At 39.2% G+C, this 27,789-nt stretch overlaps 1 protein-coding gene across 2 annotated transcripts in view; it reads left to right on the forward strand.

Annotated features, from left to right (window-relative positions):
• DNER (delta/notch like EGF repeat containing) overlaps positions 1 to 27,789 on the forward strand; it is a 363,829-nt gene that overhangs the window by 302,824 nt on the left and 33,216 nt on the right. For both annotated transcript variants that reach the window (XM_050751101.1, XM_050751102.1), the window contains exon 10: positions 11,021 to 11,134. In XM_050751101.1, coding sequence (XP_050607058.1) covers positions 11,021 to 11,134 — 114 coding nt within the window. The remainder of the gene's footprint in view (positions 1 to 11,020; positions 11,135 to 27,789) is intronic.

Below are 27,789 nucleotides of genomic sequence, written 5' to 3' on the forward strand. Positions count from 1 at the left end.
TTCAGAATAAAAATCAAATGCTGAAGCTGGCATGATTAATGGGTCCAAGGAGACCAATTTGCAAGCCTCTGGTTTCTTTCTGATGGACTGAGAAACAACCGTCTCCCCTGTCCTGTTCTTCGTGGATCCTCGCTCTCTTTTTTGTTGAATGTGTAAAAAGCTGAAAACAAAAAGTAATATTAAGATGGACTGTCAGACATAGGTCAGAGACCATGGGTGTGAAAAATGTGGAAGAGGAAGGATGCTGCCCTGTAAAGCTTCTTATGCAGAGATAGAATGCTGTGCTTTCTTGGAGAGGAGGCAGGCGGAGTCCCATGCATTGGCACATACGTTAAGCTTATTAAAAACAGGCGACATTGACAGATTGTTTCTAATGGGTGGACCCCATTCTAACCCCTAATGTGCATAGCTCACTAAATCCCCCCAAAAACCTTATGAGGTGGATAGTAATGCTCTCCCCCTATAGCCCTGATCAGCATGGTTCCTAAAGCCCTTTCTCCCAGCGTCTCCGTTGGCCTCTGGCCACGTTTTGTGGATGGCAAGGCTTCCTGGAGCCCACATACCCTCAGACGGCCCTGTTCCAGGAGAGCCTATTTATCAGCTGTTGCACACATTTCTCTAAGCCGTAACTTCAGGGCCGGGTTTAGATTTTGGAATGCTTTTGTGGGCTCTATTTATAACCATTTCACTTAACTGCTTGCTCCTATTGCTGCTTGCTTGATGCCATCCACCTGCCTGGAGACCTTACGTTGCCCTCACCGTTGCTTCTCTTTGGATGAACCGACCTTTATTAGTAACCATTTTGGCAAGTCTCATGGCCTTATGGGCTACACTGAAAACTTGATTAAGCTCCTGGATAAAAGGGCTGAAGCTGGGCCAAGTCTTGACTTTGTGTTCCACAGATCTGATGCTTCTTTTGGAGTATGACGTTCGGTTAGAACCAAACTCCACTAACATCTACCAGGACACAACAGCAGATGTGCTGCCTTCATTCTCAGGCTTCTCAGTTCTGGGTCTATCTATCTATTACCTTTCTCTCTACATATCTTCAACCTCCTTCCCCCTTCCTCCTTGCCATGTCTATAAATGTTTTCATGGATTTCTTACTCTGAACAAATGAAGATTCTAGGAAGATGGCAGCTCACATTGACATTCAATATTCCTTATCCCTCCTGACTCTCTGGTAGGGATGGCTCAGTAAGGTAGATGACCCTGGATGGGGTCATCTGAAGATTTGGGGTCTTAAGAAACGGTATGTGTGCTAGGAGCCTTTGCTTACAACAAGAACAAGGGATGAGGGCTCCAGAGAGAACTGATGACTCAATGAACAGACGAGTCCAAAGAATCCTTCATCTTGTAGAGAGGAAGTACATGCTGTAATTGTGCTGCATCTGACCCTAGGAGGCAGAGGGGTATATTGATCTGATGGATACGGGCTGCCCTTTAAGGAAATTGCACAGTAGGCTGAGCTGCCCCCCACCCCGCCGCTTTTTTGTGGCCTTGAGAACACCAAACTGGGAGGCCTCTCTCTGCCTCATGCCTTAGTACACAGGACCCCAGTGGCTGCCCATCCAGCACTGAAGGGGAATGTGTTATGTTGTCTGTCTCTGCCAAGATTTCCACCCTCTAGCCTGGCCAGTACAAGGAGCCCACACCGGCAACTCAGAGAGGGAGAAAAGTTTAGGGAAATAAAAACAAAAATTGCAACAACAGCTCTAAACATTCAAGAAAGGAAGTGAAAAAAGTCATGTATACTACTCAGAATTGAATTTGGTTCTGAATAAAAAGGAGGAACTAGTGCATGAGAGGTTCAGAGTATGAGGAAGTGGAAACCACGAGTGAAAAGACAGGAAACATGGAGAGAAGATTTGAGAGATCTGCTTCTGCCTGAGCGATGAGTGCTCCAGGAGAAGGAGCATGTGGAAGTAGAAGCAGAATTCACTAGCTCCTAGAAGGAGGGGTGTGTGAGGTGAAGAAAGTCTTATTTTCTAATAGAATGGGCTCACAGGGCAGCAGTTGGATTAATGAAGGAGATGATACATAATTGGAGATTTCCTGGTAAAATTTGTAACTGCAAGGATAAAGAGAAATGTTTACAAGATTCTTCGAAGGGAACACAGGTTACATACAGAAGAAAGAGAATCAAACCAGCATTATACTGCCCCTCTCTATCATGAAGGTAAAGAATAGCAGAGCAGTGTTTCAGACTTTTAAATGGAAAGGACTAGGAGTTAAAGGGTTGTTTATATTTGAGGGCAAAAGAAAGATATTGACATACATTCAAGGTTACAGAAAATACAGCACCCTATACCCTAAGATAAGTACCTTAATAAGCATCCCCACCAAATAGGAACTAAATCAAAACAAAGATATCCAGACAGGGGAAGATGGAGAATGGAAGGAAGAGGTTTATGCCTTTAAATGCAGGCATAAGTCTAAATAGATGATATTTATGTGATTGTGAATGGTAATATAATGGTGAAGGAAAGTCTCTTGAAAAAAGTAGATCTACATTCTGTATCAGCTGTCTATTGCTGCATAACAAATCAGTACCCAGTACTGGCTTAAAACAACATGCTTTTATTACCTAACAGTTTCCTAGGTCCAGGTGTGGCTTAGTCAATTCCCAGCTCAGGGGCTCACACAGGTGAAAGCCAGGTATTGACTGACTGAGCTCTCATCTGAGGCTTGAATAGTGAGACATCAGCTTCCAAGTCCCCTTAGGTTATTGGCAGAACTTGTATCCTTGTGGATGTAGGATTTGTGACAGCTTGCTCTTTGAAAGCCAGCAACTATGACAGAGCCCCCACTGCTTCCAGTCTTGAACTTTCGGGAAGGCCTGGATTTTTTTTGTGTGTGTGTGTGATGGAGTTTCACTCTCGTTGCCCAGGCTGGAGTGCAATGGTGCGATCTTGGCTCACTGCAACCTCTACCTCCCTGGTTCAAGTGATTCTCCTGCCTCAGCCTCATGAGTAGCTGGGATTACAGGCATTCACCACCATGCCCGGCTAATTTTGTGTTTTTAAGAGAGACAAGGTTTCTCCATGTTGGTCAGGCTGGTCTTGAACTCCTGACCTCAGGTGATTCACCCGCCTCGGCCTCTCAAAGTGCTGGGATTACAGGTGTGAGCCACCGCACCCAGCCTGGACCCTGTAAAAGGTCTCACCTGGTTAGGCCAGGCCCACCTGGGAGGAACTCAAAGTCAACTGATAGGGACCTTAATTGCATCTTCAAAACCTCTTAACTACCATTTGCTCTTGGTTGGAAGCTCACACTCAAGGGGACGGAATTACACAAGGGTGTAACTCACTAGGGGTCACCCTAGGCTGTGTCTACCACTCTTGCTCTTAAGGAAAAATTTCAATAAGCATAGTGGTTTCATATTATTTAAAACAAAGCCATGTGTTGAAGGGGGTGAGGATAGGAAACATTAAAAGGCATACCAGTGTGTTAAAGATTTCAATCCTGGCTGGGTGTGGTGGCTCGCACCTGTAATCCCAACACTTCAGGAAGCTAAGGTGGGCAGATCACCTGAGGTCAGGAGTTCGAGACCAGACAGTGAAACCTCGTCTGAACTAAAAATACAAAAATTAGCCAGGTGTGGTGGCAGGTGCCTGTGATCTCAGCTACTCGGGAGGCTGAGGCATGAGAATTGCTTGAACCTGGGAGGTGGAGGTTGCAGTGAGCCGAGATCACAGCACTGCACTCCAGCCTGGATGACAAATCCAATGGGCAGGTACAGTGTTTACTCAATTTTAGTATATTTATAAAGACATTTAGGTTTAGGTTTAAATAAGGCTGCTGAAAACAGGGAGGTAAACCCTAGCAATGTAGCAGTAAATGGTAGAACTTGTAAGCTAAGAGTGGTGGGGACATGGGGAGGGTAAGTAGAAGGAATTAAAGGAGAGACAGGAGGAGATAATCATGCTCTTCTGCCCAGAGGAAGAGTGAGGGGAAGTGAGAGGCCACATGATCCTGTGCTTTTCCCTCTGTGGGGTGATGGACATTCTCCCCGTTTTGGAAATATTTTTGCCAATATATATTTGCATATAGTATGTGTAATATGTAAATATTACAGATGGATGCATTTCAGTTCCTAGCTAGTACTTACCTGGAGTTAGAACTTGGATAGGTAGTATTTTAGGGATAAAGTTAAGCTTTAACTTTTTCCTTTACATATGTACTTTTTAAGTGGTAATTTTTACTGCTTAATATTAATATTAATATTTTTTAAACTATATATAGTTTTTATATTTTTAGGAGGATATATGTAACTATATATAACACTATATATATAACACATACACACTCTTTCTCTATATATACGTATATACATATCCTCCTAAAAAGAATGAGTGCAATAGGGAGTCAGCCAAATATATAGCTGAGAACATTTTGAAAAAGGAAAAAAGGCCAGGGGTGGTGGCTCACACCTGTAATCCTGGCACTTTGGGAGGCTAAGGCTGGCAGATAATGAGGTCAGGAGTTCGAGACCAGCCTGACTAATATGGTGAAACCCTGTCTCTACTAAAAATACAAAAATTAGCCAGGTGCTGTGGCACACGCCTGTGGTCCCAGCTACTCAGGAGGCTGAGGCAGGAGAATCACTTGAACCCAGGAGGCGGAGCTTGCAGTGAGCTGAGATCGTGCCATTGCACTCCAGCCTGGGCAACAGAGCAAGACTCCATCAAAAAAAAAAAAAAAAAAAAAGATAAAGAAAAAGAAAAGCAATGAGGGGAATTTCTGCCACATGTTAAAAAACCCATTATAGGCCTGGCATGGTGGCTCACACCTGCAATCCCAGCATTTTGGGAGGCTGAGGCAGGCAGATCATGAGGTTAGGAGATCGAGACCATCCTGGGTTAGCTAACATGGTGAAACCCCATCTCTACTAAAAAAATACAAAACAAATTAGCCGGGCATGGTGGTGGGTGCCTGTAGTCCCAGCTACTCGGGAGGCTGAGGCAGGAGAATGGCGTGAACCCGGGAGGCGGAGCTTGCAGTGAGCTGAGATCACGCCACTGCCCTCTAACCTGGGCGACAGAACGAGACTCCGTCTCAAAAATAAAAAACCAAAAAAAAAAAAAAAAACCAAAGCAAAAGAAACTGTTACAATGCTACCATTATTGTTACATTCATATATTACCCCTGCAAGAATGGACAGATAACCAAAACTGAAGAATGGCCCAGAAACCATTGTCAATAATAATAATGTATGACTCTTAAAGAGGAATTGTTAGGAATGAGAAGGGAATTCTTTTTAAATAAGTGCTTCTAGAAAAACTGGACTGCTAAAGAAAAAAAAAGTTCTTGCACTTCTAAGTAAATTCCGTATAAATAATAATTTTAAAAACCTCTTCTTTGACTTCTTTGTGTCCCCCTCTGCTTAAAGTCCCTTTCTTCCCTTTTGCTTTTTCAACCATGGCTCTTGGCCCTTGTCCATATCATTCCACTAGAAGAGGTTTCAGGACAATTCATGATGAAGTAATTGAAGTCATTTGGTGAAATCTATGAAGCCTCCCCTTCCACTTCTGACTCAGCCAGTGTTCCCGTCCCTTTACCCCACTGGGCCCTGAGGTCCCTCCTGCATGTCGCCTTGCTGTGTCTTCTGCAACTTCATTCCTGACCAGGTTCTCCTCTCTGCCTTCACTAAGTCTTGGTCTCCCAGACGCTGTGAATGACGTGGGTCTCCAGGCCCCTTTCTCTCTCCCTCCTCTTTGCTTTCATCCACTCCTATGACTGTATCCGCTGTCCGAAATGTTGACCCCCAAACAGATGTGGCTTCTTCCTCCTTTAACTCTCTCAGTATTTTCTTTATATTTTCCATGACAATTATGTTTAGCCTTGTATTAAATTCTTTTTGCTTTCAGACTTTCTTCTTCCCTACACTACATCATAAGCTCTGGAAAGACAGTGACTACATAGCTTCTTTTTCATTTTAAATTCTCTACAGCTCTTCCTGTGGTGGCTTGCACAGAACAAATGCTTGATGGCTACCTTTACTTGAGTTAGAACTACTGTTTAACCCATGAATTAAGTGAAGGAAACCAACTTAAACATTTTCATGGAATGTAAGTCTCCACTGTAGATCACGGAATTGTTAGAAAGCAAAATTCATGGAGGGCTTCTGAGTAACCCATCTTCAGACAATCCAAAACACTGCTGCGTCCTTCCAAAGTAGTTCAAGGCTGGTTTATGATGGAACTTCTAAGACTTTGTTTAGTGTTCATACCTCATATTGTCAAAAGGTCAAGGAACAGCCCCATAGTGATTGATTTTTACTTCTAGAAGATCCAATGAAATGATCAACAATATATGTATTTGAAATTTTTGGCGATAACGTTTAGAAAAAAACTTTGATATTTCATTATGAAAATAACATAACAATAACAAATATTTAGAAGAAAAGAGAAAATTCATAATTACTCATGTTTTTACAACATAACATGAGCCATAACAATCTGTGTTGCTTCCATTCTGTTTTTAGTATCCATGTTTTTACTGTTAAATAATTGAGTATACCTACAATTTTATATTGTTCTGCTCACTCATAATAGGGTATTATGCTTGATTTATATATTGCTAGGAAGTCTTACTAGTTTTATTTTAAGTGGCTTTGTAATGTTCCCATGAGGGAATACTTATCCATTGCCTTGTTGTTGCATCTGATGTGGGGCTATTACAAATATTTCTGGAATTAACATCTTTATATTTTCATACTTTCTGGATTTCTTTCAAGGGGTAGAGTCTCAGAAATGAGATCACTGGATTATAGATTTAATTACATTGTACATTGTACCTACTTTTCTTTTTTTTTGGCAATGGTGTCTTGCTCTGTCACCTAGGCTGCAGTGCAGTGGCACTGTCGTGGCTCACTGCGACCTCTGTCTCCTGGGTTCAAGCAACTCTCCTGTCTCAGCCTCCTGAGTATCTGGCATTACAGGTGTGTGCCACCATGCCTGGCTATTTTTTGCATTTTTAGTAGAGACGGGGTTTCACCATGTTGGTCAGGCTGGTCTTGAACTCCTGACCTCAAGTGATCTGCCCGCGTTGGCCTCCCAAAGTGCTGGGATTACTGGCATGAGCTACTGTGCCCGGCCTGTACCTACTTATTTATTTTTAAAGGCTACAGAAATTTTAATGGAAAGGACGAGAACTCCTTCTTTGTTGGATAAAGTTATTTCCTTTGCTAGATTCTATTTAGCCAGGGAACAAGAATTTCTGGTTGTTTTGTGCACCTAGCCCTTTCAAGTACTGTGATAAATATAAAAAGGATAAGTCACAGTTTCTTCCTTCGTTGGGCTATTATTCAACCAGATGAGCAGACTGAGTGACACACAGGAATAATAAGGCTAAGGTTGAGATGTCAATTGTAATTTCTGAGATGGTTTAGAAAATGTTGAGATCTGTAAAGATTGAAATACTGGAAAAAGTTTTCATAGGGGAACCAAGTTTGGATGAAATGAGACGATGTCTTAAAGTAAATATTAAGTGTAATAACACTTCTTTACTGGCTTAGTTTCCTGGAGATAAAATAATCATTTTCATTTTTCAAATATTAATTGTAACTAAATTTGTTACGATAACAAAGACTTATAATTGGTGTAGTGCTTTTTGAATTCTAGCTTATTTCAATTCTAAAATTAACTTCTGTAAAGAACCCTGTTGGAATCAAAGTCTTTTCAGAAACATTTCTTCTCCATCCCTTAATATGAAAAGTATGAATTTTTATTAGTTTTGACTGAATTATAGTTTATTTTTGCTTGAGACTAAACATCAGTTTTGTAATAGTGCGTGCTGCGTCCTCTGCCAATGGGTGATGCATGTGTCATTCCACAGACTTAGTTTGAAGTGTGGACCTGGTTTTCTCTGACAAAATAGGGTGTTTTTGAGGCAGATTTGGAGTTTGGAATCTCTCCTCTGGCAGCCTCACCTGTGTGTCAGCCAAAGTACACTGGCCGTTGCCCCTCTTGAAAGGATAGGATTCCGGTGCTAGGTCCATAATTTCTTCCACGCATTATGATACGGCCTCTGCTCTACAGGACTTGAGAGATTTGTGGGAGAATCAGTCAGGAGAGCAGATAAGTTATGATTTGGCACAGTGACCTCCGTGATCGTGACAGTCCTGGCATGCTCTCAAGGCACAATGGTGGAAGAATGTGGTCTGTGTTGAGAAAATCAAGGTTCAGCTTTGCAAAGAGAGGGCATTTGGATTGGGAATTGAGAGATTAGTTAAATATGCGGAGATCAGGTTGGGGGAAGGGTATGAAAGAAGGTGACTCCTCAGAGGAAACAGGATGCCCAAGACTGGATGTTTTCTGGGAATGGGAGTGGTGAGGAGGTCAGGAAGAGGGGGCCTAGGGACCTCCAGAGGAGAAGGGTTTGAGTGGAGACACCTTGGCACATCAGTAGTGTCCATGATTGTCAGTTCTCTGTGTTTAATGTTTCTAAAAAGACTTTTAGCTCAGAGTTGTTCAGCTCGAATGACAAGCTGAGCAATATGACAAATATATTTTATATAGGGATTAACAAGGTTTACGATAGAGAAATGTGAGTCACCAAAGTGCTCTCCAGGGACTTTTAACACCATCTTGCTCCTCCATAATCAGGTTTCTGTGAAGATTAGCTTTTGTCCAGTCTTGCTGCCAGGAAACTCTCAATAGACGCTTAAGGGACCAAATGTCTTACCATTTGAAAAATAAAATTAAGAAGGGAAAAAAGTATTGCCTCCCCACCCTCCACAAAAGGGCCATCCATCCAAACAAAAACCCCAAACACCCAGAAGATTGAAATTGCTTATTATCAAGTCTATTTTGTTGAAGACTTTAAATGAAAGGTAAGATGCTTAAATATTTGGCCTAGAATTTGCTTTTCAGTCTTGTTTTTAAAATGTGGTAGTTTGTGTGCTAACATGTTAGTGATGTTAATGTATTACTAGAAACCCAGTGACAATCATTTGATTTCTTTGACTTCAGGTCTAATGGAAATGTTTTCTAGGCTTCAGGCACCTCTGAACATTGGTGGTGGGTGTATGTCCCACTACAACCAAAAGACTATTTTGACACTTGGCTCCCGTTGATCAGCCCAATGGGAACTTGTAAATATGTGAGTCTTTGTGTTGCAATAAACATTTTGAAGCAGAAAAGGGTCTTCTGCTTTTTATTCTTTCAATTGAGCCCAGTCTACTTGTGAATCAGTAGGAAAGTAAAAATAGAGACTCCTGGGAGAAGAGGCCATACACACCCAAATGAAGAAGAATGACTAGATTTATGCTAATCTCAACACTATTTTGATATTTTATGTTACCATGCAACCTGGGTTAGGGAAGAAGAAAGTTGAGGAGGCTCATTCAAGTCCCTGGAGACAGAGGAAACTAAGACATGACTGCAGGAGGCAGCAGGCATGAGGCATGAGGCAGTGGGATCACAGGGGTGGTCTCAGAAAGGAAAGAAAGGCAAAGATCTGAAAGATGCTTCAGAAAAATACCAGGCAGAACACTGTTGATGGCTTGGCTAGAAGGAGCAAAGGATGAAAAAGAATTACAGGTCATTTATTCTAAAATTTGAGCTTTACCTGGCTCAAATAAGTCAAATAAGTCATTAGTGTGAATATAGACAGGAAGTTCCATTTCTATTTTCTCTTACTTCCTTTCCTCCTTCCTGAGCCCTACTTCTTAAGGCATTGAGAAAGAAATAAGGGAAAAGCCCAGCAAGGATGATTTCAGCGCCTGAAGGATGAGTCACTGGGTGTGGCAGTCCCTTGCACAACATGAGCTAAGTAATGAAGTGCAGAGAAAATTAAGTAAATACCATTCAGTTACTATTTGCTTTATGCATATTTTTCTTGAGGCTGTTGGGAAGTGTGAGCATATCATTATGTACATTCTTAGGCAAGACAGAATGTAATTTATCTTTCGTTCCAAGGGGTGGGGGATAGGGGAAGGGAGAGAGGGAGGAGGAGAGAGAGAGACACACACACTAATCTATTTATCCATCTTGGCATCCAGTGTAACACCAGCAGACATCCCACCTTTCAAATAGCATTAGATTTTTAAAGTTTTTAATAAAATTATAAAAGAATAGATATTTGTTAAAAAGGCGCCAATAATGTAGAAATACACAGATGTGAAAATCAAAGTAATCAAGTCTCCTAGAAGTAATCCAGTCCCACTTAAGGCATTTGCATACATACATGCACACACAGTCTTTTTAAAAAAAAAAACGTAAATGAGAAACTTTCCGTTTTACTTTACAGATTTTTTTTTTAAATGTCTCTTCTTTGTTAAAGGAGTGCTGAGCTCCATGGAGATTTATTTCCACAGTCAATTCAGGGTCACTCTCAACAGCCTACTTAGCAAACACAGACTCTGGGATGGGATTACGGGCAGGTTCAAATCTCAGCTCCTTTCCTACCAGGCTTGTGATCTTGCACTCTTTCCTCAGTTTCCTCATCTGTAAAATGGGGGAATAGGGATAATTGTCTCATAGTGTTGTTGTGAGGAATAAATTAGACATAAAGCATGCCGTGATGTCTTTGAGAATGAAGTCTAAGTATCACGCAGCTTCCCCTCTCCTCTGCAGTTCTTCAAAGTAGAACTGGGACTCACTTTAATATCTGATTCCAAATCTTCACTTTCAGGTTGCTAATATTATATTTTATCAAGGTCATCTAGATATTTTCTGTTTCTTTTGGAGACTTATAAACCATTTGCTATTGATTAATTTATCTTTCAGCCTTTTAACTTTCTGTTCCCCAGGCTTTGGGACACGTAGGCAGAGAAAGTACAGCTAAAAGACTATGGTGGGACTTATGGACAGTGATCGAATGTGTTACTTTCTCATAAGGCATCTTTTTACAACAATCTAAAGTCATGAGTGGGCACATGTGTATACACTCACCCACCACACCCACGCTGGGAATCTCCCTTGCTTTGTTCCAGAGTGTTCCGACTTTGCTTTCAGAGACCATGGGAGCTAGAGAGTCCTAGATGAGTCATCCTGTTTTGCTTGTTTCTCTGCAGGAACACACTGTGAATTGTACAAGGATCCCTGCGCTAACGTCAGCTGTCTGAACGGAGCCACCTGTGACAGTGATGGCCTGAATGGCACGTGCATCTGTGCACCCGGGTTTACAGGCAAGTGATTCCATGGATTGAGTTTTCAAATTTACCACAAAGTGCCCGAGATTGCAGATGGTAAAAAAACCCAAATCCCATCATGAATAAAATATTGCAAAATATAAACACCATTACAAAATCTAAGGAGGCATGGCCCGGATGAAGATCTATTTTAAAACAACCCATTGTGTGAGCCTCATTAAATGTGGCTTTTCTGAGATGGTCGTTTGGCGTCTAGACTTACAAAGACTGTCATTACTGTGCATTTCCCAGGCTAGGACTATGAAACATGAGAAATGAGCCATTACATGAACACTTGAAAAAGGTGATGGGTTAATGAAAATCAGAAGATGGAAAGAAGGAAGGGGTGTGTCTTCAGTAGATGCTACTTTCAGCTGCCATATTTATTTTCATTGCAAGATATGAAAGTGTCAGGGGAAAGTGGGATGGGAGGTGAGATTGGCGGGGGCAGGACTGGCTTCTCCAGAAACATTGGTGGCCACTGAACACCGAGCAGGAGGAGCTACTTCTAGATTGGGGGTTCCAGCCTAACTTGGGGTCCTTCTTCAAAGTCACCCCCTCATGAGCTTTAAGGACTTTGTGAATCTCCAAAAACAGATGTGAAATGTGGTTTGTACGTGTATGTGCTGAGGGTAGTCTCTCAAATGTTCATCAGATTCTTTTGGAGACTTAGAAAACATTTGTTATTGATTAATTTATCTTTCAGGCTTTTAACTTTCTATTCCCCAGGCTTTGGGACACGTAGGCAGAGAAAGTACAGATAAAAGAAACTAAACCACTGGAGAGAAAATGTTCCATCTCCTGCTTTTCTAACAGAACCCAGGGATCTTGAAACGTAGAGAGTAAGACAAAGTCTATGTTTTTAGAGTTTTGCTCAACCAACAAAAGCCTAAGGGTCACTCTGGATTGCAAATTGGAAGAGGATGACATATCAAGTGCCCACAGAAGAAGGTGGGCTCTGAAGCCAAAGAAAAACATACGTTATCATTGGCTGGAGAGCATCTTGCTGTGTTCACCTCTCCCGTGCTAAGCCACTGTGGCCACCTCCCAAGCCCTGGAGAATTTCACAGAGCCTGGGTCCCTAAGCCATCCCAGGGGAGCCTCATTTGTGCTCCTGAGAAGGTGACAAAAGCCAAAGTGTAGGAAAAGCAACTTCTGATTTTCCTTCTATTTATCAGTGTCACAGCCTGTGTTTTCCTTTTGGCTTTTCTTGGGACTGAGAAGTGGGCTCACTCCAAAAATGATTCACAGATGGCTTTGTTTTGCTTATAAACACATGCAGACATTTATACTCACCAGTGGAGGCAAAAATAATATTAGGGAACCATCCTGGGTTTTTTTTCCCAGATATTCTTATCCCATGAGTAATAAAAAGCATAGAAGAAAAATTAGAAAAGATACGACTATGGAAAAAAAATCCCACCACTAAAAACTGCTCTGCTAAGAGATCACTGTTATTAAGATTTTGATACATTCTGATATCCAGAGACTTTCCTGAAGGTCTATGTGTGTGTAATATATAGCTATAGTGTATATGAATATATATTTGAATATAAAAGGAGTCATACTGTTCACACTATTTTATAATTTACTTTTCACTTAAAAATATAGGTACATCATAAATGTGTTTTTACATCAAGGAATAGCTTCTGTTTTATTTTTACTGGCTGCCCTGTAGTCCATTATATGATATTATGATATTTTAAAAGTTCCATCCACAATTCAACTTTTGGGCAGTTGAGAACTTTTCCCCATTATAAACAATATTACAAGGAATCTTCTTGTATATACAACTTTGTGTATTTATCTTATTATTTTTAGTATAATTTTGCAGAAATAGAACCCCAGAGTCCGGGAGAATACACACATATTTCGATATTACCCCAGAGTCCGGGAGAATACACACATATTTCGATATTACTTGCTAAGAGGAGACAAAAAACAAACATTGAACTGATACTTACTTCAAAAGTGCACAGGGGCATTTATTTCCTTGTCTTGACACAAATATGAAAATTGTCATTCTAATGGTCAAAAACACCATTTTAGTGTTGCTTAAATTTGTAGATCTTAGACTTATAGTAAGGTTGAACACAATGTTTCTGGTTGTGTTTCTTCCTTTATGAACTCTCTATTCATATCCTTTGTCTGACTTTTTACAAGACCATTCCTGCTAATCTTTACTCTTCTTGATTTGAAATAGCCCTTTATTTTAAGTATATAACATTTTATCTGCCATAGGTTACACATACTTTTCCCCCGTCATTTGCCTTTTAAATGTGGACAAAGCATTTTGTTTTCCACATGTTATATTTTAGTTTTACTTAATTACATATTGAGGTCTTGGTTTCTTTTCTTGTTTCGTGCTAGAAAGATTCTATATATCAAGATTTTAGAAATATTCTCCTCCATTATGCTAATCATGTATGAATTAATTTTATGCATTTAAGTCTCTAATGTTTTTGAAATTTACTTCAGTATTTTATGAGAAAATGTCATGTTTTCTCCAGAATATTTAGCAAAACTCCAACTATCTACTCCACATATACTCTTGAATATCTCAAAGACACCCCAAACTCAGATCTTCTTCTCCTTTCCATCTTTAAATATCTGTAGCTCATCAAATGGCATTACCATCACTCCCACTCATTCTGGCCAGAAACTGGGTAACCATTTTGATACCTTCTGATATGGTTAACCTTTGTGTTTCCACCCAAATCTCATCTTGAATTATAATCCCCATAATCCCCACATGTCAAGGGAGAGACCAGGTGGAGGTAATTAGATCGTGGGGACAGTTTCCTTCATGCTGTTCTCATGATAGTGAGTGAGTTCTCATGGGATCTGATGGTTTTATAAGTAGCTGACATTTCCCCTGCTGGCTCACATTCTCTCTCATGCCGCCATGTGAAGAGGTGCCTTCTGCCATGATTGTAAGTTTTCTGAGGCCTCCCCAGCCACGCAGAACTGTGAGTCAATTAAATCTCTTTCCTTTCTAAATTACCCAGTCTTGGGTAGTATCCTTATAGCAGTGTGAGGACAGACTAATATACCTTCCTCCTTTTCCCTCTTACCTCCATCCAACTACCAAGGACTCCTAAAAACTTCTTAGATCTTTTCACTTCTTTGCAGAGTCAGCACCATGCTGCCTTCACCTCCAGCCTGGGCCAGTTCAAGCCCTTCTATCTGGTTGGTCTCTTCACACCTATTCCCCCTGACTCCTAGTCCATTTTTCATACTGTAGAGATCTTATGCATGATCATCTAATCTTATCACTCTTTACCTAAAATCACCTATTGGCATTTTATTGTCCTTAAGAAAAAGATCAAAGTCCTTAACATAATCTTTAAGACCTGAGGGGTCTGGCCCCATCCAGCCTTTCCAGCCTTGTCCTGGGCCCCTCTGCCTGCTGCATACCTGAACATACCATGTCAGGCTCTTCTCAGTAAGGTCCCTTTCCTCCATCTCTTGCCTCTCAGCCCCCCTCTGCTTATCCCTTTACCCTAACCCCACCATACCCATATATACCCCACCAGCAATCCTACCCCTAGGCATTTTTTCATGAGACCCACCCTGATCTCAGGGCGCAGTGGGTCTCACTGAAGTAGGTTTAAACATCACTCTAACTGGTTTTTGAAAACAAGTGGTCTATTCTATTCAGTCCTGGTAGTTTTTCAGCCTACAAAGGACCATAGAATAGTTCCTAAAGTCATTCAGGGGTTGTGCTGTTAATGTATTTAACAGAAAACTGGTCCCAGGAGATGCTCCATGGAAAAAAGTGTTCTGTGGCCAAGTAAACGTGGGACATGATACATCCCACGTGCAGATTCATAAAGGATGTCTGTGTGCTCAAGGTTCTCAGAGGTCTTACAGTAAAGAATCACATTTGCTTTTATCTTTCAAATCTATTTGATCATAAAACCACCTTTTTCCTTAAAGAGAACCTATTGTATCCTGAGAACTAGGTTCCAGGAGAGGCTGATAAAACATTAACTGCTTCCATACAAGGAGTATGGTGCGTCTGCTCTTGAGGTTGAGCTACCTTAGAATCAAATACTCTTTCATAGTATCTGAGGTTTAGCAGAAGTTACACTTGGCCAGCTACTGAGTGTTCAAAAACTCTCTGCCTGACTGAGTGGAGTGAATCGGGCAAATCATTGCTATACAATTAGATAATACAATGTCATATTTACATATTAAAGTGGCTTTCTTAGGCCATCAGATGAAGTCTAGGGTGTGGTATGTGGGGAACTCTGTCCTCTCTTGCTGAATTTAGGCTTCTGGTTGAAAATACGCTTCCTCCAGTCATCTGAACAGAGAGCCTCCCTGCTCTTCAAGCATTTCATTCCTTCTACACAGCTCTCTCCATAAGGCTCACTGTCCTGGCCTAGGTCCTGTCCACCCTTCAGTTACTGTCTTCCTTTGGGACCACTCTTGTCTCTGAAGCTTTGCAATTCTGCCCCCTTGGAATTATCTGGCTGAGGACCAGTGGATGGAAGGAAAGATCCCCTGATGCAACATTAATTCTCCAGGACCTGCTTTATTTTTTACCTGAAACCATAGACTGGACATGAGGTTACTGTACTTCAACAGGGAAGCCAAAGATTCTTCCAAGCCCATTGACATTGTCATTTGAACAGCTGGGACACAAGTGACCCATTCCTTTCTCACCAGAGCAGGAAATTCTTGTGCATTATTAAAGGTGGAATGATGTTACTGTATCTTTCTCTCTGTCTTTTAACTCAACTATTTTTTGATATTTGTCTTTCAGTTCACAGTAGAATATTACAATTTCTAGGTCATTTTTATGGTAAAATACCATCAGTGCTTTAATTTCATTGACATTTTCATTTCAATTTCTTTGATGCTCAGCATCTTTCATGTGGTTGCTTGCTCTTCATATGTCTTTACTTGTGAATTATCTTTTCAAATAATTTGCTCATTTAAAAAATTTTGGTTATTTGTCATACTATTGATTTCAAAGAGTTCTTTATATATGCTGGATACAAGTGCTTTGTCAGGTATACATTTTGCTCATCCATGTATTTTTTTAATGGTATCTTTTGGGGAGTAAAGTTTTCAATTTTGGTAATTGGTCTAATTTATCAATTTTTTTCTTTTATGGTTTGTGCTTTTCTGGTATTGTAAGAAATCTTTGTCTACTTCAATATGGTGAAATTTTATCCAATGTTTTCTTCTCAAATGTTTTTACAATAGGTCTACTTTTAAGTTTAGGTATAGAGTCTGTTTTGAGTTAATTTTTGTGTATGGTGTGACTTAAGGATGGAAAATATTTTTCCCATGTAAACATTCAGTTAGTCCAGCATCTTATTGGTAATACAATCTTCTTCCCATTGGATTTCATTGCCACATTTGTTAGAAAACAATTGATTATATACGGGTCTATTTTTCTCGGATAGTTTTTCAAAATTTTAGTTTTGAGATTATTGAAGCTTTACCTGCAGTTGCAAGTAGTAAGAGAGAGAGATCCAGTGTAACCTTCACCCAGTTTTCTCCAATGATAACATATTGTAAAACTGCAGTACAATTTCATAACCAGGATACTAGTTATGAAAGGATACTGACGTGGATATAGTCAAGATACAGAGCATTTTCATCACCACAGGAACTCCTCATTTGCCCTTTTATAGCAATACCCTTTTCCCTTGTGCCACAACTGTCTTTAATTCCTGGAAACTACTAGTGTATTTTGCATTCTTGTAATTTTGTAATTTCAAGAATATTGCATAAATGGAATCATATAGTGTGTAGCCTTTTGAGATTGATTTTTTTTTCCCACTCAGCATGATTCTTTGGAGATGCATCCAGGTTATTTTGGGTCAATAGTTCTCTCTTTTTATTGCTGAGCGGTATTCCAAAGTATGGATGTCCCAGAGTTTGTTTAACCAGTCCCTTGTTGAAAAGAATCTGGATTGTTTTCAGTTTTGAGCTATTATAAAAAAGGTGGTGTAAACTGTCATATATAGGTTTATGTGTGAACATAAATTTTCATTTTTCTGGGACAATTGCCCAGAAATTCAATTGCTGGGTCATATGGTAGTTGCATGCTTAGTTTTATAAAAATAGCCAAAGTGTTTCCAGAGTGGCTTATGCATTTTATATTCCCACCAACAATGTCTGACTGATTCAGTTTCTCTACATCCTTGCCAGCATTTGGTGTTGTCACTATTTTTTATTTGGCCCATTCTGATAGGGGTAAAATGATGGCTCATTGGGGTTTCAGTTTGAATTTCCCTAATGATAAATGATGTCGAGCATCTTTTCATGTGCTTATTTGATATCTGCATATCCTCTGAAGAAATGTTTCTTTCTGTCTTTTGTCCATTTTCTAATCCTATCACATCACATCAAGGCTACATTACTGTCAATGAGATTTGTGATCATTGACGTTGATGTTGATCACTTAGCTGCAGTAGTGTTTGTCAAGTTTCTCTATCATAATGTTACTCTTTCTCCCCTTTTCCATACTTAACTATTTGGGAGGAAGTGACTTCCTTCCAAAGAAAGTGTTGTGTAGTCCACACTTATCAAGAGAGGAGTTATGCTCTCGCTCTTTGAGGGTAAAGTAGGTACATGAATTATTTGCAATTCTTCTGGATGAAAGATTTGTTTATTCTCCCCCATTTGTGTATTTATTTAATCATTTATTTATGGGTTCAGGATATTTATTTTATACTTTAGGTTATAATCCAATACTTTTAAAATTTATTTTGTTGTTTAAAATGTTCCAGCTTTGGCCATTGGGAGTTCTTTCAGTTGGCTCCTGTACCTCTTTGACACATCCCCATTAATGTGGTTAATTTTTTGTTTTGTGGCTAATTTTTTGTTTTGCTTTTTAAAATATATATACCTTCTGGCACTGCAAGATGCTTCAGCCTCATCTTGTGTATTTCCTGCTCCAGTTCTACAGTCATTCATTTCTCTAAGGATCTCTGGTTTTATAATTAGAGAATAGTATTAAAACCAAGATTTGGGTACTAAGCTGTGCTTGTTTCTATTGGGATGTCATTGCTTTTAGGTCCTCTCAGCTGACAAAGCGAGGAAGTACATGTGTATACTAACCCATGGACATGTACTTATCCATAAATATTGCATGATGTAGTCATCTTTGTCTATATTAAGCTAAACATTAATTCACAGTGATGTCTCCAACTCTAGTTTATTACAGCATGAATGGTTCTAGCCTTCTCCCCTTGCTTATTTGTAAACCCTTCACATCAACCACCAAATACTGCCTTTCATCATCCATCGTTTATTTACTTAATTGTTCAGTTTCAGTATCCAGGTATAGCAGTATCAGAATTGTTAACTTATAGCCTTGTATGAAATAACCTTATGAACTAGAGTATTGTGTTTATGTACCACTTATTTTGCATTTAGTCTTATTGATGCTACCCATTTCCAAAGTCACTTAGGTCAGCTCCTCCCCGGGCCCCTTAGTGAGGTTGTTCCATACATTCGTAATATAGTTAGAATCTTTTCTCACAGTTTGCATTCTTTCCTGAGATCTTCCAACTAGAGGAGGCTCTTTTATTTACATTTGCTTATGTAAGTATAATTTTTCAAGCATCATTAGCTGAAAAGGCTATCTTTTCTTCTTTTCTTCATTGAATTGCTTTTGAACTTTCATCAAAAATCAGTTGGACATATTATATAGGTCTATTTTGGGCTCTTCTTTTTCATTGATTGTAATAACAACTGTAGTTTCATAATAACTATTGAAATTGGGCAGAATAATTCCTATCACCTTATTTTTTTCCAAAATTGTTATAACTATTCTAGTTCCTTAGCCTTTTCATATAAATTTTACAATAATCTTGTCTATACCTACAAAAGATTTTGCTAAGGAATTACAATAAACCAGTATATCAATTTGGGGAAGAATCAATAACTTTACTATTTGGAGTCTTCCAATTCATGAACACAGTGTGACTCTCCACTTATTTAGATATTCTTTGATTTCTTTCATCAACATTTTTTCCCTGTAAAGTATCCAAGTATGTATGTATATATGCGTGCGTATGTGTGTGTGTGTGGGGTGTATTTTTAGTGATTGTAAATAGAATTGTTCATTGCTAGTATATAGAAATATAATTTACTTTTGTATGTTTAAATTGTATCCAATGACCTTGCTGAACTTACTAGTTTTAGGAGAGTTTTTTTTGTGTGGATTTCTTGGGATTTTCTAATAATTATGCCATCAGAAAAGAGTGACAGCTTTATTTCTTCCATTCTGATAGGTATACATTTTATTTTTTGTCTTGTCTCACTAGCCAGAACTTCTACCACTAGGTTCAGTAAGAACAGACGTCTTTGCTTTGTTTTCAGCATTAGGGGAAAAGCATTCAGTCTTTCACCATTAATGATAATGTCAGCTGTAGTGTTTTTTAGATGCTCTTTATCAAATTGAGGCAGTTCCTCTCTATTCCTAGTTTGCTGATAACTTTAACCATAAATGGGTATTGAATTTTGTCAAATGCTTTTTCTGTATGGGTTGATATGATCATGTGATTTTTTTCTTCAGCTTGTTAATATACTTGGTTGATTTTCAAATATTGAATTAGTCTTGCATGCCTGGAATATACCACCTGGTCATAGTGTATAATTCATTTTATATAGTACTTTGCTGAATTCTATTTTGTAATATTTTCTAATATTTTGTTTCAGATTTTTTATGTCTATATTCATGAGAAACAAGTATTTGTTTTAAAAAAGAAAAAAAACTATTTTGTGTTTTGTGAGAAACAAGTATTTTCCATGAACATAGACACAAAATAATTTTCTTTCTTTTTTAAAAAAAATTATTATGTATTTGCCTAGTTTTGGTATTGAAGTAAAACTAGCTTCTTGAAATAAGTTGGGAAGTGTTCTTTTGTATTCAATTTTCTGCAACCGATTGTATCAAATTGCTATTCATTCTTCTTTAAATAGTTAATAGAATTTACCAGTGAAAGTATCTGCACCTGAGATTTCTTTTTGGGGAGTTTTAAAGTTATATATTCAATTTTCTTAATAGTTATAAAAGTATTTAAATCATCTATTTTATATTTGATGAGTTGTGATTTTTTCTGAGGAAGTAGTACATTTTTTTAAGTTGTTAAATTTACCTGTGGAGTTGTAATATAGTATTTCTATATTATCCTTTTGACATCTGCAGTCTTTAGTGATATTTTCTGCTGTATTTGTGATGTTGGTAATTTGTGTCTTTCTCTTTTTTCCTTTGTCAATCTTGCTAGAATTTTGTCAATTGTGTTAATCTTTTTAATAAATAGCTTTTTGTTGCATTCATTTTCTCTATTGTTTTTCTGTTTTCAATTTCATTGATTTCTTCTCTTATGTCTATTATTTTCTTCCTTCTTTTTGCTTTGGGCTTAATTTGCTTTTGTTCTTTCTTTTTAGGTTCTTTGAGTGAGATCTTAGAGTATTGATTTAGGCTTTTTCTCACAGCTAATGCATGCATTTTAGTGCTATAAATTTCCCCCTCAGCACTGCTTTGGCTGTATCCCACAAAGTTTATGTTGTATTTTCATTTTCAGTCAATTTAATTTTTATTTTTAATGTCCCTTTAGATTTCCTCTTTGATCCATAGATTAATTATAAGCACATTGTTTATTTTTCAAGTGTTTTGAGGTTTTCCTCTTACTTTTTAGCAGAGATATCTAGTTTGATTTAATTATGGTAAGAGAACACTCTACGATTTCAACTCTCCGAAATTTGTTGAGGTTGTTTCATAGCCCAGAATATGGTTTATGTTGGCATATGTTTTGTGGGTACTTGAAAAGATTGTGCATTCTGTTATAGTTGGGTGATTGAGGTGCTTTGGAGGGTGGAAGTCCATGCTCTCCACTTGGCCTTTGGTGGCATGGGTGAGGGGACTTCCAGTTTTTTGTTTTTTGTTTTTTTGTAGTGTTTGACTGGAGCGGAACAGTTATTATCTATAATTTTTTTGTCTTGCTAGGCTGCCCCTATATTGGTTCTTTGGTTACAGAGAACAGGCTTTTGTGGGAGTTTTGTTTTTTGCATCTTTTGACATTTCCCGGTTGCTGCCTTCTCCAGCACCTAATCTGGAATATATGAGGCCAAAAGAAAACTCAGAGAGCTCACAATTGTGTTGTTCCTTGGGTCCTGAGATTACTAGCCGGTCTGTCTCTTTCTCTCAACTTCTTGGAATTTTCTTATGTTTATTTTATGTACAATGTCTAGGGTTTTTACTTGTCCTTGGTGGGAGGGATAGGGAAAATGTATCTGGTTCATCTTTCCAAAACCAGAACTCTCACTCTGGCTGTTTTTAGGAGTTTTCATTACTAAGTTTTAGCAAGTTGATTGTGATGTGCCTGTTTGTTCCACAGTGGACAGGTCTATGCAAACCCACCCCCAAAGTCTGAGGAAGCTAATAATCCTACCTACAAAATGGCACAATTCCTTCACACTAGACCTTCTGATTTCAGTGGTTACTTGGTTTTGCCCTTGCCTCACATTGACTACCCTCTTGGTATCCAGAGTCTCAGAGGTACTTTTTGTTGCCCTGACATAATTTTCCCCTTTGAGGCTAGTGACCTATGCTCAGACAGACCCACATCTGAGCTTGGTTCAGCCTCAAGGCCCAACCATCACTCTCTTTTACTTTTATTTTAGCTATTATAGATAACCATTACCAAGAGGTTTAATATTTCACTTTTTCCTTGTTAGTCTGCATTTTCTTACGCATCCAGTGAACCACCTTCCCCAGAGTTAAATTCCTAAGTTCTATTGGTAACTTTTACCTTTATCAACTGAGTACAGCACACCTGGGCTCCATACCGTAGGTGGTGACCACGTGACCACCGTGGAATCAAAAATTTCTCATTCCCCACCCTTTTGTTCTTTCTGTTTCTGTCCACTTAATTTTACCTATGTCATTTTTTTCCCTTCACTTTGAAACAAACTTTAAATAACCTCTAAACTAATGATACTACTTTTCCATATTAACTAGTATTTTAAATCTTTAACTCTTAAGTTACTGAAAGAAATCTTGAAACTAGTTTTATTTACCAAAGATTACTAAAATCATGTAAAACTAAAAGACATTTGAGTTGGTTTCTATCTTCTTGATAAAATATTTGTCTGAAGCACTTACTTTAAGCCCATTAATTAGAGCTCTTTTATATATTTTGGTAGGGATATATCACATATACATGGCACATTTAAAATATAGACATACAGACACACAGAAGCAGATCTTATAGATTTATAAGATTTTTCTTTTGCCAGTTTTCAGTTTCTGTCCCCTGTTTAGAGGGTTAATCATTTCCAAAGACATGACTCTTAGGTGAAACAAGGTAGGAAATTTACATCTCAAAGACAGGGAACTTAGACTGCCATTGTTATCTGAAAACAAGATTGCCAGGAAAACTGTTTTCTTTTTCACTTAGTTTGTTTCTTATCTAGATTATTGGCTTTAGGGTGGAACCTGTTTTTTGTTTTTGTTTTTCTTTTTGAGACAGAGTCTTGCTCTGTCACCTAGGCTGGAGTGCAATGGCACCATCTCTGCTCACTGCAGACTCCGCCTCTCGGGTTCAAGTGATTCTCCTCCCTCAGCCTCCCAAGTAACTGGGATTACAGGTGTGCCACCACGCAGCTAATTTTTTGTAGTTTTAGTAGAGATGTGGTTTTACTATGTTGGCCAGGCTGGTCTCGAACTCCGTACCTCAGGTGATCCGCCCGCCTCAACTTCCCAAAGTGCTGGGATTACAGGTGTGAGCCACTGCACCAGGCCCAGGGTGGAGCCCTTTAAAGCATGCAGTTTGTAGGGCTGAACACTTGAGCAGGTACAGCAAAAAGGCAGAATGTTTAGATCCCTCAAAACCAAGGATCCCATTTTACACTGAATCCTGGGTCCCCCAAAAGAGGGAAACACTACAGGACTGGATAGTGCAATGCTTCCACGGTGCACCTCACTGCAAGAACATTCCGCCGAGGCTGATGGGCAACCCAAGGCTGATCAGCCCACTCTGCGATCAGCCCATCCCCCAAAGGGTGTCTTATCCCACAGTACGGCATTTTTCTGTAGCCTTTAGGTACTCAAACCACAGTTTTCTTATGTAAATTCCCAAAGAAATGAGTATCCCCCTGTAGTAATAATCATTTTCTGCCAAGTGCCGTCAACCACCTCTAAGACTGTCTCTCTTACCTGTGACTGCCAGTTATTACACACAGCAAGGGCAAGTCCTCTCATGGTACAAAGTAAACTCTGGGACTCCTAAAAGCCAAACAGGTCAGGTAACACAATACAAAAGGGAGCCGTGTTTTAGACCCAGGAGGAATCTGTCTGCTTATAACTCTTGCGGTTCCATAAAGAAAAATAGAGGTACCTCTCGCGAAGAGGAGTATTTTCTGTCTCCAAGGGATCCCAGACTGTCAGAAGTTCCTTTTTGTAGGTTCCTCATGTGGCATCGAGGGTAGCAAGAGGAGGGAGGGAGAGACAGATGTAAATGGAGAAAACAGAATTCATTTGACTGAGAAGTTTTACAGAGAGAGAACAGAGACCTTAAAACAATAAAGCTGTACTTTTGACAATAGAGCTCTTTAGAAACTCTTTTCTAATTTTAACTCCCCCTCAAGCCGTTTTACTTTGCTTTTGCTGCTAGATGGGCTCCTGTCCTCAATGGCCACAGAAGTGGCCATGTTAGAGCAGTGGCTGCTCGCCATCCTTCCTTACTGCAGTGCGACAGATGGCTCTCACTTAAAAGTCACTCTAAACACACCAGCATTTTGGGGTATCCCTGTACCCACACACAAGCATCTAAAAGGTGAGCCACAACACTCCACATAGAAGTGGCTGCCACCTGGGATTACCCACACAGATGCTTCATTCCCTTTGCCCATTTCTTGGTCTCTCAGCTCCTGCAGTCCTCTGCAAACCTGCCCCCAAAGTCTGAGGAAGCTGAGAGGCTAAAGAAAGATCTCGGCTGACATATTCAGTTTATCAGAAAGAAATGTTTCATAGGGACTTATGAAGAGAAGCCTGTCTGTGTCTTGGGTAGTGGGGAAACAAGATAGTGGATCCGCACACCCACACCATTACCCTGTGGACCCAGGGCTTATGATCCACAGAGGAGAGGTAGTTCAGAAGGGATGTGCAGGACAATCGAAGTACAATAACATCAAAGTTGTTTTGACCAAAGGGCAGGATTTATGGTAAGTATCTTTTCTTGTACAAGGAACAGTACATACACTGGAATCCTTACAGATGTTCCTGGAACTGAGGTTAATCAGAAGCCAACATGGTGGATCAGCATCCAAGATGCAGTTGCTTTGACTTCTGCACTGTGATATGTGTGTGTGTGTGATTTTCTTGTGTTTATCCTGCTTGGAGTTTGTTGCACATTTTGAATCTGTGGTTACAGTGTTCATCAAACTTGGAAATGTTTAGCTATTAATTTATTAAATATTATTTTTGGCTTCATATCCTTTCTCTGGGATTCTGAGTACATCTGTCTTAGACTGCTTAAAATTATCCAGTGGGCCAGAGTCTCTGCTTAGTTTTTTTAAAAGTCTTTTTTCTTTCTTAGTTTCAGTTTGTCAAGCTTCTATTGCTCTGTTTTCAACTTTACTAATATTTTTTTCGACAGTGTCTAATCTACTATTTTTTATTTTTATTTTTATTTTTTTTTAAGACGGAGTCTCACTCTGTCACCCAGGCTGGAGTACAGTGGTGTGATCTCGGCTCACTGCAACCTCTGCATCCCTGGTTCAAGATTCTCTTGCCTCAGCCTGCTGAGTAGTTGGGATTACAGGCATGTGCCATCACACCCAGCTAATTTTTGTTTTTTTAGTAGAGATGGGGTTTTGCCATGTTGCCCAGGCTGGTCTCAAACTCCTGACCTCAGGTTATCAGCCTGCCTCGGACTCCCAGAGTGCCAGGATTACAGGTGTGAGCCACTAATCTACTATTAAAATCATTGAGTTCTGAAAAAACAATTTCAGATATTGTATTTTTCTTATCTAATAGTTCCATTGGGCTTGTTTTTTATTTTCCATGTTTCTGTTCATTGTTTTTTGTATTTTATTTCACATTTTGAACAAATTTGTTGTCTGCTAGCTCTCATGTTATTTCTGAATCTGTGTCTTTTGACTGATTTTCATGCAGTTATGGGTCACATGATTCTACTTTGTTGCATGTCTATTAATTTTTGTTTGAATGATGGTCATTGTGGATTCAGTTGTTGAGTGACTGGATTTTATTGTCTTTTTTTAAAAAAAGTAATGGACTTTTTTTGTGTGTGTCAGGTAAGTAACTTGCTGACCTAATTAATCCTTTCAAGGTTTGTTGTACATTTTGGGGAGGTGAATGTAGAGTAGGCTTACTCTAGGGATAGTTGTGCCCCATTACTAAGATGTGATCTTTTGTGGCTTCACTGAATGTACTGGGTAATCGATGAAATAGTTCCACCCTGGCTGTGCAAATCTGAATATCTCTGAGTCCTCTGTGAGTTTGGGAACCGTTCATCTGTCATTTTGTTTGCCAAGCTTCAAGTTACACACACACATGTCCTCAGCAACAGCCCAAGGGATGCAGCAGATTTCCGGTGCTCATTTTCTGAGTGGTTCTATCTTGTGTTGTGGTCTTTCCTACAAATTACAGCTACCTTGGCCTCCATGCACTCTGATATTTGTCTCCTCAAGCCAGTGAAACCACTGTGTTCTAAATTAATTCCAGGAAGAAAGCCAGAATGATTGTGGTGCTCAGCTGTTTTATTTCCCTTCTTGCAGCAATCACCGTCATGGACTTCCTGTTGTCCAATGTCCTCATAGTTTTGTTTTGTTTTTTTTTTTCATATATTTCATCTAGTTGTCTAGTTGTTTATGGTGGGAAGGCAAGACAGGTTCCAGTTATTCCATCATGTTAAAAAAATTCAAAATAACTTTTAAAACTCACTTTATCTTGAATAAAATCTTAGTGAAGTATATGAAAGAGTTATGGTCAAAGCACCCAGTCAGTGCCTGCCACATAGAAGGCATATATTTAATACTAGATATTATGATTATGGTAATTGTCATCAATATCTTTTCATGGGGACTGTGTTAACCCAAGGATATGCTAACAGTGGTAACTTTGGATGGTTTTGTCTTTTTGCATTTCCTAATTTACCCAAGGAAAGCAAGCAGAATCCATATGCTTGTAAATTTGTGTAAGTACTACCAAATGTGATACCCAGTGTACTTACATTTTGCCTCATAGAAGGTAACACATTGAAAAAAAAATTGACTGGGCACAGTAGCTCATGCCTGTATTCCTAGCACTTTGGGAGACTGAGGTGGGTAGATCACCTGAGGTCAGGAGTTCAAGATCAGTCTGGGCAACAAGGCAAAACCCCGTCTCTACTAAAAATACAAAAAATTCACTGGGCATGGTGGCACATGCCTGTAATCCCAGCTACTGGGGAGGCTGAGGCAGGAGAATCGTTTGAACCTGGGAGGCAGAACTTTCTGTGAGCCAAGATTGTGCCACTGTACTCAAGCCTGGGTGATAGAGTGAGATTTTGTCTCAAAAAAAAAAAAAAAGAAAAGAAAAAAGAAAAAATAATTATAAAAGACTTAAAGTTCAGACCTTGATTGCTAGCCTTAGTCAAGTAGAAATTTCATTTTGTATTTTCTTAATAGATGTTATTAAGAACAAAAGTGACTTAAGAATAATTGTTTTTTCTAACTCAAATTTAAAAAGAGTAAGTGAGCCAACTGAAAAGTCAATTGGCTCAGGGCAGCAAAAGCTCAAAGATTTATTAGTTAACTATTAGTAAAGAAAGATAATACTGTATACTAAGAACTCTTATAATAAAATAAGTTAAAATGAATATTGATTGAGAATGGAATGTTGTGGTGTTGACATGCATATACAAACATAATGCTGTTAATATGGGGAAATGCAAATGAAGCCAAACTTATTTTCTATAATTCATAGTGCATCTTCAAACACTTTGCATAAGACCAACAGTAAAAAGCATGATCATCGTAAGGCAGAGAACAACAGTCATCCTTGGGTGTCTTCTGGTTGAAAATTCCCTTGGGGGACTCCATCATTTGAGTCACCTTATATTTCTGTTGCCAGCCAGCATAGAACACAGCAAAGGCCTCAAACTGAGAGCCAGTTGAGGAATAACTGATTCAACTAGATGCATAAGGAGTGTTTGTCTATAAAAGAGGCCATTAGAATAAACCCAAAGGTATCTGAGAACTGTGCATCACTCCAGGGTTCTGCCAGAGCACATATGTTGCAGAAATAGCTGTCAGCAAATTGGGGCCCTGACTGGCATATGATTTATTTCATTAATTTGCATCATTTAACCCCCAGTGTAACTCTAAGAACATTATGGTGATGAAAACCCGAATGAGATAAGTTTGGCGCTAGTTGGATTTTAGATACTGTGTTTGATAAATGTCTACAGCAAGAGTTCATCCTATTTTCTTCCCCGCCATCTCCATTCTTACCAAATCTGTCCAATCTAGTGGGTCCCAAGAACAGACAATTCTAGGGACCTTGGGCTTCTCCTGACTATGTTAGAGCCCCTTAGTGATCCAAGATTTAATACATGCATGGGGCTGCCCTGGCTCTTGAATGTGGCATTTGCCTTTTTGGAGAAGCTCTGGACTGG

Source organism: Macaca thibetana, chromosome 12 (assembly GCF_024542745.1).
Source record: "Macaca thibetana thibetana isolate TM-01 chromosome 12, ASM2454274v1, whole genome shotgun sequence".
Classification (NCBI taxonomy): domain Eukaryota; kingdom Metazoa; phylum Chordata; class Mammalia; order Primates; family Cercopithecidae; genus Macaca; species Macaca thibetana.